This window comes from Stegostoma tigrinum, chromosome 38 (assembly GCF_030684315.1).
Source record: "Stegostoma tigrinum isolate sSteTig4 chromosome 38, sSteTig4.hap1, whole genome shotgun sequence".
NCBI classification, from domain to species: domain Eukaryota; kingdom Metazoa; phylum Chordata; class Chondrichthyes; order Orectolobiformes; family Stegostomatidae; genus Stegostoma; species Stegostoma tigrinum.
This window is the reverse complement of record NC_081391.1, coordinates 21229191-21240161: the sequence shown is the minus strand read 5'-3', so window position 1 is coordinate 21240161 and position 10971 is coordinate 21229191. Positions and strand designations below refer to the sequence as shown.

The 10971-nt window shown below is 45.3% G+C and overlaps 2 protein-coding genes across 2 annotated transcripts; both read right to left on the bottom strand.

Moving 5' to 3' along the window:
• On the bottom strand, nucleotides 1–2956 carry LOC132206545 (ferritin, heavy subunit-like). Its single transcript, XM_059640746.1, has 4 exons — nucleotides 2855–2956; nucleotides 1048–1194; nucleotides 397–522; nucleotides 1–147 (listed from the first exon to the last, which is right to left on the bottom strand). Exons 1-4 carry the CDS (start codon nucleotides 2954–2956, stop codon nucleotides 1–3), a joined length of 522 nt encoding a protein of 173 aa, XP_059496729.1.
• A 3628-nt stretch (nucleotides 2957–6584) lies between these two features.
• Nucleotides 6585–8972, bottom strand: LOC132206377 (ferritin heavy chain, oocyte isoform-like). Its single transcript, XM_059640437.1, has 4 exons — nucleotides 8871–8972; nucleotides 7673–7819; nucleotides 6953–7078; nucleotides 6585–6731 (listed from the first exon to the last, which is right to left on the bottom strand). Exons 1-4 carry the CDS (start codon nucleotides 8970–8972, stop codon nucleotides 6585–6587), a joined length of 522 nt encoding a protein of 173 aa, XP_059496420.1.
• Nucleotides 8973–10971: the final 1999 nt, after the last annotated feature.

Genomic DNA, 10971 nt, shown 5'->3' with positions numbered 1-10971 from the left:
TCAGCTGAGTGAGAGCCTGTCAAACAGGTACTCTCCCATGCCATTGTCAGGGGCTCCCAGTCTCTTCAGGTTGGTGATGTGATCTCCCAGCTTCTTGATCATCTTCACTTGCTCATCCAAGTAGTGCCTCTCCAGGAAGTCACACAGCTGGAAAGCAAAGAGGGGAACTGGTTAAATCTGACCAAATGCAGATTGGGAGACCGAACAGTGAAGTGATGTCATGGAGATTGCCAAATACACACGAGAAAGTGCTCAGTTTTAGAAACAGGAGGATCTTGGTACAACCCAAGAAAACCCTCCACAATGTCAAATGAGATCTTGTGGCGAACAAAAAGGACCAAGTGTCTGATCCCTGTTTTTATTCAAAAACCCAGATTTTAAATACACCACACTCACATGAGGGTCCGTGTGGCCAGAGGCCAGTTTGTGCAGATCCAGCAGACTCTGGTTCACATCCTTCTCCATCTGCAGAGCTCTCTGCATTGCCTCCAGGCCACTGCCCCACTCATCCTGCTCTGGCTTCTGCGGGGAGGGAAGCAGGAACAGAAAGCACAGCTCAGCAGGCAGTTGTATCATTAGTCTACATCTGATCAGTTAGTTATCCCTCATCATTGTAGAGGAGGTACTACAGGCCAACTTGACCTTGGTAAAACACATGCTGTATTTGGTACTGTTCTTGAAGGGGACATTTCTAAACAGATCCTGCTAGGCTGTGATCAGAGTGATCTCAAGGCATCAGAAACATCTTCTAGATGTATAAAGGCTTCATTCTGATGAATTCAGCACCTGAAAGACCTGTTTTCCCTTTTGACACCTCATCTTGTCCAAAGCTGCAGCAGACACCGATATTTGCTCACCATCCAGAATACTGGATTATCACAATTGCCAACTATTGTTCAATCACAAGTGCAAAAGTGTTTCTTTTTAGTGAAGGGAATCTTATTGTGGTGAGCAACCTCCCATTCACACAGTATTTGTCTAATCCTGAACCTGATCATATTGAGATATCAGTCCATTGTATTGAGCTGAAAAAATTTTGAATCCAACCTTGATGTCCTGCAGAAGGACACGACCTCCACGTTTATTCTGGAATGTGATCAGCTTCTCTCCATGTTCTCGCTCCTCATGGGACTGCTCCTTGAAGAACTCAGCAAAGTGACGCAGGGCAACATCATCCCGGTCAAAGTAAGAGAACTGTGGGGGAAGAAACAGGCAGGAAGGGGAAGTGTATCTGAAATTCAATGGCACTCCTCAACCAGAAACTAACCCAGTCACCATCTTGATTCCACATTTAAGGACAAAAAAGCTGCAGCACAGGAACAGGCTCTTTGACCCTCCAAGGCTGCACCGAGCGACATCTGGTCTCAAATTGGTCATCTATTTTCATAGGGTCTCTATCCCTTTGCTCCCTGCCCATCCATGTACCTGTCCAGATAGATCTTAAGACACTAGTGTGACTGCATCTACCACTTCCACAGGCAATGTGTGCCAGGCACCCTCCAACCTCTGCGTAAAGAGCTTTCCAAACATATCCACATGATAAATTGCCCGTCGCATTCCAAGGTATGGGGGTTATAGGGGAATGGGTCTGGGTGGGATGCTTCAAGGGCCAGTGTGCACTGAGCTAAAGGGCCTGTTTCCACACTGAAAGGAATCTCACCCAATCTTCCCTGAAAAAAAAAACTTCCCTGCTCTTACTTTTGAGCTCATGACCCCTAGTAATTGAGTTCCCCACTCAAGGAAAAAGCTTCTTGCTATCCACCTTGTCTACACCCCTCATGAATTTGAGGAGCTCAATCAGGACCCCACCCCCAAATCTGCCACCTTCTAATGAAAATAATGCTCATCTACTCAACCTGTCTTCCTAGCTCACACCCTCCATACCAGGCAACATCCTGGTGAACCTCCTCTGCACCCCCTTCCAAAGCATTCACATCCTTTTATTAGTATGGCAACCAGAACTGGACATTTAATTACTGGAACATGATAGACAGGCAGAAGGTCTTCTCCCATTGAAGATAGAAGAAAGAGAGGACACACAGCCAGCCGATCAAGGACACAGCACTGTAAGAAAGAGCACGTGGATGGACAGAGCCATGAATCGCAGTGAGCGCCAGCATTACAAACATCACCCACCTGAATAACCCCACTCTGTCCTACCATCTACTCAGCACTGAGTTCTAACTGGTTTTTTTTCCTCCTGTAATTCACATTTGGAGTGTGAAAACATGCCACACTTGTCTTTCCTCCTACTGAATAGCTAGGAGGAGGATGACTTCTGAGGAAGAGTCACTGGACCCAAAACATGAACTGATTTCTCTAAATCCTGCCAGATCTGTAAAGCTATTCCAGCTGTTTTTGTTGCTGTTTCTAATTTCCAGCAGTTGCTTTTCTTTCAGAAAAGAACGAACTCATTTAGGGCCAAATCAGACGGCAGCCTGGTGAATGGGGCAAAGTTTTAAGAGTGCAAGTACATTTTGCATAGAAAAATTCACCAGGGAAATCTTCTCTTTAAAAGAAAATTGCAACCAAATTTAAGGAAAATATAGGTTTATCAGCAACATCAGCTCATCCCTTCAGAGGAAGGAGAAAAGTCACTAAGGAGTACATTGTCCAGAGATAACAAAGTGGCCATTGTCACCCAGGAGTCAGTTGCAATACAAGACAAACTTCAAGTTTCCAACAGAGTCAGTGTGAACCATTTCACTGGGATTCAGTCAGGGAAGGGCCACAGACCAAAACACATGCTACAACTAAATCATTAAACTAGGCAAGAAAATAAACCTAAGAGAGTCAATGCACATATATCACAGGCTTCAACTTGAGGTCAGGTCTTCAATGTCACAAGGCTCACCATGGAGAGGTAAACATAAGAGGAATAGAGCTCCAGGTTGATTTGCTTGTTAACAGCATCCTCACAGTCCTTGTGGTAGTTCTGACATACTTGGGAGGCCATCTTCACTATTCCCACTCAAGAAGTGAGTTGCTCTTCCACAAGCTCTGTATTTATAGTCCTGGGACCATCCTGCACTCACCCATGGAGAGGCAGAACTGATGATGACTGACAATTGCTGCTAGCCAATCAGGAACCACCCATGCATACAGGCACCAATGAGAGAGAGGGGGAGGGTGTGTTAAGCAGAGCTGATCACAGGTGGAGATCATAATCAGGTCTGGATGGTTATTCTGTGATTGGAACAGCAGGAGGCCATTCAGCATCTCAAACCTGTTGCTCCACTCAATCAGGTCATGGGTCATTTGTACAACAAGGTGTTGCGCTGGATGAACACAGCAGGTCAAGCAGCATCAGAGGAACAGGAAAGCTGATGTTTCAGATCTGGACACTTCTTCATAAGTTATTTGGCTCTTTTTTAAAAAGAACTGCATTTGGTTTGAAAAAAGCTTTAACATTTTGTTTCTAAATTAAGGTGGTTGTGACAAACTGCACGAGGAAGTCAATGAAGAAGAGGTGTCAGTTTCTCAGCCCGTTGTGCTGGGATATGAGACAGAAAGGTGGGAAATTGACTCTGGGTCATAGAAAACTGTGACAGGATCAGACAGGGCAAGGACAGGAAGGATGTTCCCAATGGGGGGGGGGAAGTCCAGGATCAGGGTATCCTGATGTAAGAGGACTGGGTTGGACATTTAAGACTGAGAAGAATACAAACCCAAAATTTACAAAAGTTCCTGGGTGGACATTCAGAGGATTTTTAATGACAGAGGCCATTCATCCCATCATGTCCGTATCGGCTTCCGAAAGAGCTACCCACCTAGACCCCCTCTCCAGCCCTATACCCTCTATATTCGTCACTTCCAAGTATATATCCAGCTCTTGTTTTGAAGCCACCTATGGGATCTACCTCTGCCACTCTCCCAGGCATCACATTCCAAATCCTAACAACCTTCTGAATAGAGAGGTTTGTCCTCATCTCAGAGCTCCATTACTGACAAACTGTGACCCCCTCATTACTGCCATAATCAACTGGTGAAAACAGAATGTCCTCCTTTACCCTGACAGAATTGTTCATTATTTTGATCACTTCCACAGAGTCACCTCTTAAACATTTATGCTCCAAGGAGATTTACCCCAATTTCTTCCATCTTTCCTTGTATCTAAAATACCTCATTCCTGGTGTCATTCTCGTAAATGCCCTTTGAACTCTGTCGAGGGCTTCAATGTCCTTCCTTAAATACCATGCCCAGAACTGAACACAACACTGCAAATGTGGTCTAACCCATGATTTGTACAGGTGTAACATCTATTCTTCGCTTTTATACTCTCTGCGTCCATTTGAAAACACACATTTCACAAAAGCCTTCTCATAGCAGCTTTGTCCTGCTCGGCCTCTTTCCAGTAATCACATACTTGAAACCAAAAGTCCCTCTGCTCTTGTACTCGCCTCAGAATTGAAACATCGAGCCTGTTTTGTCTTTCTACGTTTGTTCAAGCAAAATGCATTCATCTTTTATGTTCATATTGGAAAGCAATTGGCAACATCAAATCTGACCAAATAAAAATGTATCTGCTGATTCACATATTATCCTTTCCAAAACGAAGCTGTTTTTGGCTTTATCATAGATGATTTACTTCTAATGCGAGGATTGTAATCATATTCCCCACTCTTAGTCCTAGATGAGGATTGAAAAGAAGCAGGATCTCTCTATGTACCCTGTCAAATGCATTAATCCACTTTGAAACTTGAAGCACAGACGTCCTTTACACTTCTACACAGAGGGGCTTGGGCAAAGTATTATCATCGTAACCAATTAACTTTCTGTCCGGGGGCATTCCAGAAATTCTGTTCATAACGATCTTTGCGTCCAACCTGCTCGAACTGTGCACTCCAGATATGTTTGAACTAGAACAAAAGAACCTCCACGCTGAGATATTTGAACTGGTCCGAGATCAGGCCTAACATTAGATTCGCGAATGTGGTGGCTTGCCTTCTTGAACTGTTGTTGATTTAGTGGAGGCAGATCCCCAATGCTCCTGGTGAGGCAATGGCAGCATTTTGATCCACCAACACTAGATGAATGGGGGCTTTGGAAGGTGTTGTCTAAGAAGATTTGGTGGATTTCTACAGCATTTGTTAAACGGCACATATTGTAGTCCCTGTGTGTCAGTGGCGGAAAGAATGAATCTCGCAGCTGCTCTGAGCTGGAGGCTCTTAAGCTCCTGGCGTGTTGGACCGATACCCGTTGACCTGATTCTGTCTGAACAACTCTCTTCTGGCAATAGAACCTAATAATGAGCTTGACAATCATTGCTTGGAGCTGGAGGCCATCAAGTTTCTGGAGTGTTGGCCTGATCTCCTGATTCTATCTGACACCGCTCTGGAATTTAGAAGGTAATGAGGAGCATTCAATTCAGTGTCAAAAACCCATCCTTACCGAGCCTGGCCTGCATATGACCCTGCAAGCACAGCGATGTGTGCACCTCTGACCTGGCCTTGTGGCAATTTGAAATGGATAATAAATGCTGTCAGCTCCGAGACATCCACATCCTTTTAATAGAGGAGACTGTCACCCCTGAACATCAGGAACAAGGCAGGCACAGTGCAGTGCATGTGCTGGCACATGCAGGTCAGTTGAGAGCAGGAGAGCTGATTTCATTGAAAATAAAGAGCTAAAGATTGGAACTGCTGATTTCTCCTCGTGGTATTTGGGTTCTAACTTTACTTTCACCTGGTGTTCTTAGCCTATGTAATCTTTACGTTGCAGAGCACTGAGAAGTTGTGCCACACGTGCTCCAAGATGGGCACTGCTGCCTTGACTAACAGGTCATTCTCTCTGGCGAGTGCACGCGTGAGAGCCTGAGACAAGTGAAAACAAGTTTTCTCATTCTCTTACAGGCAGCCATGAGACTCACTCCTTCCACCAGTGATAAAGGAGCAAAGGAAATGGGAGCAAAACCACTTGTATCCTTTGTAGATAAGCAATTGCTAAAGAGATCAGTGCATCTTCCAGGCTAAATTTTTTTTACTTTATATTCTTGTTTGCAAAGTGAATGTATGCTCAAATCATTAGACTCCAAGTGCTAGAAAAAGTCACAGGTGTGGCAACATCTGTCAGGAGATGATAATGTGTCTCAGGTCCTGGCACTGAACAGTTCTTCCCCCAGGTGCAGCCAAACCTGAGATTTCCTGCAGCTGCTTATTCCAATGAGACCTGAACATTGCACAGGGCAGGGCTCCAGTTCAGTTCCCAACACTTAGCTTGACTGAGACCAGTCCCCTGCCTATTGACTAGAAGCTGGTCCTGAAAAGTTGTTTGGCTAGTAAACAGTGTTGTACTGAAAAAAAACCCGAACACTTGTGGGATTTCCACTACATTGATTGCTGACTGAATTCGTACCGACAAAAGAGGAGCAAACTACTGGGGCAGGCATTGAATTAAAGGTTAATCAGAAGTAACAGAAAAGGATTTAATGATCAGATGTGCAAACAGCAATACCAAGAGCCAGAAGCAGCTGTGAAATTAGGCAAAGTACTCAGTTCCATGGTGAACACTATTTTGATTTGCTCAGCACAACCGAGTTACTAGCATTATGTCACCATGTACAACATACACATTATTGACCCCATTCAGCTGAGTGTGAGCCTGTCAAACAGGTACTCTCCCGTGCCATTGGCAGGGGCTCCCAGTCTCTTCAGGTTGGTGATGTGATCTCCCAGCTTCTTGATCATCTTCACTTGCTCATCCAGGTAGTGCCTCTCCAGGAAGTCACACAGCTGGAAAACAAGACAAAATTAATTCAGAGGAATCTAAAAGGTGTCTGAAAGTGACCTCCCATGACAGATGTGACGATCACCACCATGTGGAGGTCCACTCAGGTGATGTATTTGAAAGTTTGTTTTAACAGCCTGCAGGAGGCTGGAGAGGTAGTTGGATTTTCACCCAGAGTGTGCACAAACACACCACTTTCTTCCAAGAAGAAAGTTTACAAACTCACATGAGGATCTGTGTGGCCAGAGGAGAGTTTGTGCAGATCCAGCAGACTCTGGTTCACATCCTTCTCCATCTGCAGAGCTCTCTGCATTGCTTCCAGACCATTGCCCCACTCATCCTGCTCTGGCTTCTGGAGGGAGGGTAGCAGGAACAGAAAGCACAATTCAGCAGGTAGTTGAGTCATTAGTCTACACTGGTTAGTCATCCCTCATCATTGTAGGAGGTACTACAAACCAATGTTAATTTGGGAAAGACTCCTAGATTTTGTACTGAGGGATTAAGAAATTTTCTAAACACATTCTACTGTGAATGTAGATTCTCAGAATTCACATGCAGAGAATAGGTACCAATGGAAGTAATTCCTGGCTTTCCTATTGTTGTGATTGGAATTGTCACAAGTTATCAGAAACATCTCCTAGATTCACAAAGGCTGGACACTGCTAGTTTCCACACCTGCAAAAGTTCCCTTTCATACTTTGTTACCTCACCTTGTCTCAAAGAGTCATTCACAGCAAAATCTACTCCCTATTCTGGTTCATTTCAATTGCCTTCTGCTGAAGAGTCACAAGGACAAAGTATTTCCTTTTGCCTGAAAGGGAATCCTATTGGAGAACACCCTCCCCTTCACTCAGGGTTTGTTCAATCCTGAAGCTAAATAGATGGAGATACCAGTCGATTGTAGCTGCTCACAACAAGCTGCAAACAGAAGGCTTCAGAATCCAACCTTGATGTCCTGCAGGAGGACTCGGCCCCCACGTTTATTCTGGAATGCCATCAGTTTCTCCGCATGTTCCCGTTCCTCATGGGACTGCTCCTTAAAGAACTCAGCAAAGTGTCGCAGGGCAACATCATCCTGGTCAAAGTAAGAGACCTGTCGAGGGGTAAAGAGGCAAGAAAGGGAAATGTCTGAAATACATCAATGCCTCTCCTCAGATACTAACCCAGTCACCATCTTGACTCCACATTTAAGTGGACAAAACTAGAGAGCCAGGAAGTCACCTTCCATGGATTATAACCCATATAACAGATACTTAGCCAGACTTCTGGAAATAAAAGGACAAAAGCCAAATGCAATCCCTCACCTGTGTTTCGGTAAGATGGTGCGATAGAGTGTGGCATGGTGCACAAAGGGGACAGCTGTCTATAACCATTACATATCCCTGTTCTGCACATGGAGACCAGTTAGACCCCTGTCCAACTGAATGAAGTGCTATGAATAATGCAGTCAGTCATTAACACAGCCAGAAATCTCAGCCAGCAGCCTCATTATCACCATCACCCACCTGAATAACCCTAGTGTCCTACCACCCACTCCACACAGAATTCTAACTGCTTTGTTGTACACGAGTTAATATTTCAAGTGTGTGCCACTTTTCATAGCTCACAAAACACACTGAGCAAGGGTCAGTGGACCCAAAATTTGACCCAATTTCTTCCACCATTCTTTGCAGATCTGTAGAACTTTTCCAGCTATTCTTGTTGCTGTTTGATTTCCAGCAGTTGCTGTTTTTAGTTAAGGGAACTTTAGATCTTGAACATAAGCCAGTCTGGCAAATGGGGCAAGGTTCAAACAAAAGGATACATTTGTGTCCTACCAGGGAAGGTTTTCTGAAGAAAAGGGATATAACCAAGTTAAATTTATCAGCAAAACCAGCTCAACCCTCCAGAGTTCAATGAAAACAATCACCAAGGGCTACACTGTCCCGAGATGGACAACTGGGGATCCACACCCAGGAGCCAGTTGTATATTAAGACAGTGTTCAAAACCTGAACAGAGAGTCAGTGTTAGGACTTGCACGAGATTGCATCAGGGGAAGGGCCACAGAAAACAATACATGCTACGGCTAAGTCACTAACCCAGCATAAAAACCCCAAACAGGTCAACACTGTTATCACACAGGCTTCAATTCCACAAAGCTCACCATGGAGAGGTAAACATAGGAGGAATAGAGCTCCAGGTTGATCTGCTTGTTAACAGCATCCTCACAGTCCTTGTGGTAGTTCTGACACACTTGGGAAGCCATCTTCACTATTCCTGCTCACAATCACAAGGACAACTCTGGAACAAAGGCCTCAATCCCCAAAGCTGTTGTGTTTCTACTCCTGAGACAACCGGCACTCACCCAGAGGGAGACCGAACTGATGATGACTGACAGTTGCTGCTAGCCAATCAGGAGCCACCCATGCATAGAGGCACCAATGAGAGAGAGGGGGAGGGTGTGTTAAGCAGAGCTGATCAGAGGTGGAGATGAGAGCCAGGTCTGGATGGTTATTCTGTGATTGGAACAGCAGGAGGCCATTCGGCATCTCAAACCTTCTGCACCACTCACTCAGGTCATGGGTCATTTGGTTCTTTTTTAAAAGAAGTAAATATGGTTTGAGAAAAGATTGCTCGTTTTGTTTTTAAATTATGGTGGTTGTGATCAACTGCAGAAGGGACTCATTGAGGAAGGGGAGTGTCAGTTTCTCAGCCTGTTGTGCTGGGATTTGGGAAAGAAAGATGGGAAATTGGCTCGGGGTCATCGAAAATTGTAACAGTGTCAGCTGTGGAAAAGACAGGAAGGATGTTCCTGATGATGGAAAAGTTCAGGACCAGGGGTCACAGCCTAAGTACACATTTAGGCCTGAGATGAGGAGAAATCTCTTCACCGAGAGAGTGGGGGGCCTGTGGAATTCTGTGCCACAGAAAACATTTGAGGCCAAAACTTTGAATGTTTTCCAGGAGCAGTTGGGTGTAGCTTTGAGGGCTGAAGGGATCAAAGAGTATGGAGAGAGAGTGGGAAGATGGGACTGAGTTATGGAATCAGCCACAATCACATGGAATGGCAGAGCAGTCTGGAGGGGGCTGAATGGCCGAATCCAACAATTTTTTTTCGATGATTCTAAGTTTGTACAACCAGTGCAGCCAGGGTATTGTGATGCAGGGGTAATGTCCCTAGCTGTGGACCAGGAAGCCTTGGTCCAAGTCCATACCAGATCCAGAGATTTTGTAACATCTCTACAGGCAGAATTAGAAAACAACCAGAACAGGTACAGGCACAAAGGACCGAATGGCCGCCTGCTGTGCCACAACAATTCTCCGATTCTGTGATGGGTCTGTACCTGAGCAGCATCTCCCTGCCTCCAGCTCCTGCCTGTGGATTGTCACCTCGCAGTGATGAAGAGCCTCGAGTGTTCTGTTGGTTCTGAGAGTGATACCTGAAGAGGATTTCACCTCCTGGCAGGGCCACCCAGGACGGTACGATCGAGGGGAGGGTCCTGGTAAAGTGCAATGCAAAACAAGTTCCCAACGGCCATCCAGGTGGAAGATAGGCGTGTGCTATCGTTGGCTGTGACGGTGGGTGAAGGTCAGCAGTGGGGGGATCCCCAGTCAACATTTCTTTGCCAGTGGAACTGGGTCTACCTTGTGTAAAGGACCATGTCTCTGCTGATGTGTAACAGCTTTCCCACATTAAAGGTGCCTTGTACAGGTGCCCACTGAGAGGAGTACAAAGCCCCTCTCCAAACTCTGAGAATTTCCTGGGGGAACATGCAGAGGATTTTTAATGATAGGAGGCCATTTGGCCCATCGTGCCTGATTCAGTTTCTGAAAGCATTCCACACGCAGCCCCACTCTCCAGCCCTATGTCTGTATCCCTCTAAATTTGCCACTTCCATATATGTATACAGCTGCTTTTCTAAAGCCACCTACGGAATCTGCGTCCATCACTCCTGTCAGCTACGCATACCAAACCCTACCAACTTTCTGAGTGAAGAGGTTTCTCCTCCTCTCACTGTGAGCTCCCTCACTGACAAATTGTGACCCCTCGTCACTAACGTATCCACTGGTGAAAACAGAATATCCCCCTTTACCCTGACAGAATTGGTGATAATTTTGATCACTTCAACAAGTGCTCCTTGCTCCAAGGAGAATAAGCGCTATTTCTTTAATCTTTCCGTGTGTCTGAAATTCCCCATTCCAGGTGTCATTATTATAAATCACCTTTGAACTCTGTCCAGGGCTTGCATGCCCTTCCTTAAAAG

What these genes read in the sequence shown, in the direction of transcription:
- LOC132206545 (XM_059640746.1), bottom strand. Translation starts at nt 2,956, where the DNA reads ATGGCCTCCCAAGTATGTCAGAACTACCACAAGGACTGTGAGGATGCT. An exon ending in TCCTTCTGCAGGACATCAAG is followed by an intron (nt 523 to 1,047) that starts GTTGGATTCAAA and finishes CCCTCCCCGCAG; the next exon opens with AAGCCAGAGCAGGATGAGTG. An exon ending in CTGGCCACACGGACCCTCAT is followed by an intron (nt 148 to 396) that starts GTGAGTGTGGTG and finishes TTTGCTTTCCAG; the next exon opens with CTGTGTGACTTCCTGGAGAG.
- LOC132206377 (XM_059640437.1), bottom strand. Translation starts at nt 8,972, where the DNA reads ATGGCTTCCCAAGTGTGTCAGAACTACCACAAGGACTGTGAGGATGCT. An exon ending in TCCTCCTGCAGGACATCAAG is followed by an intron (nt 7,079 to 7,672) that starts GTTGGATTCTGA and finishes CCCTCCCTCCAG; the next exon opens with AAGCCAGAGCAGGATGAGTG. An exon ending in CTGGCCACACAGATCCTCAT is followed by an intron (nt 6,732 to 6,952) that starts GTGAGTTTGTAA and finishes CTTGTTTTCCAG; the next exon opens with CTGTGTGACTTCCTGGAGAG.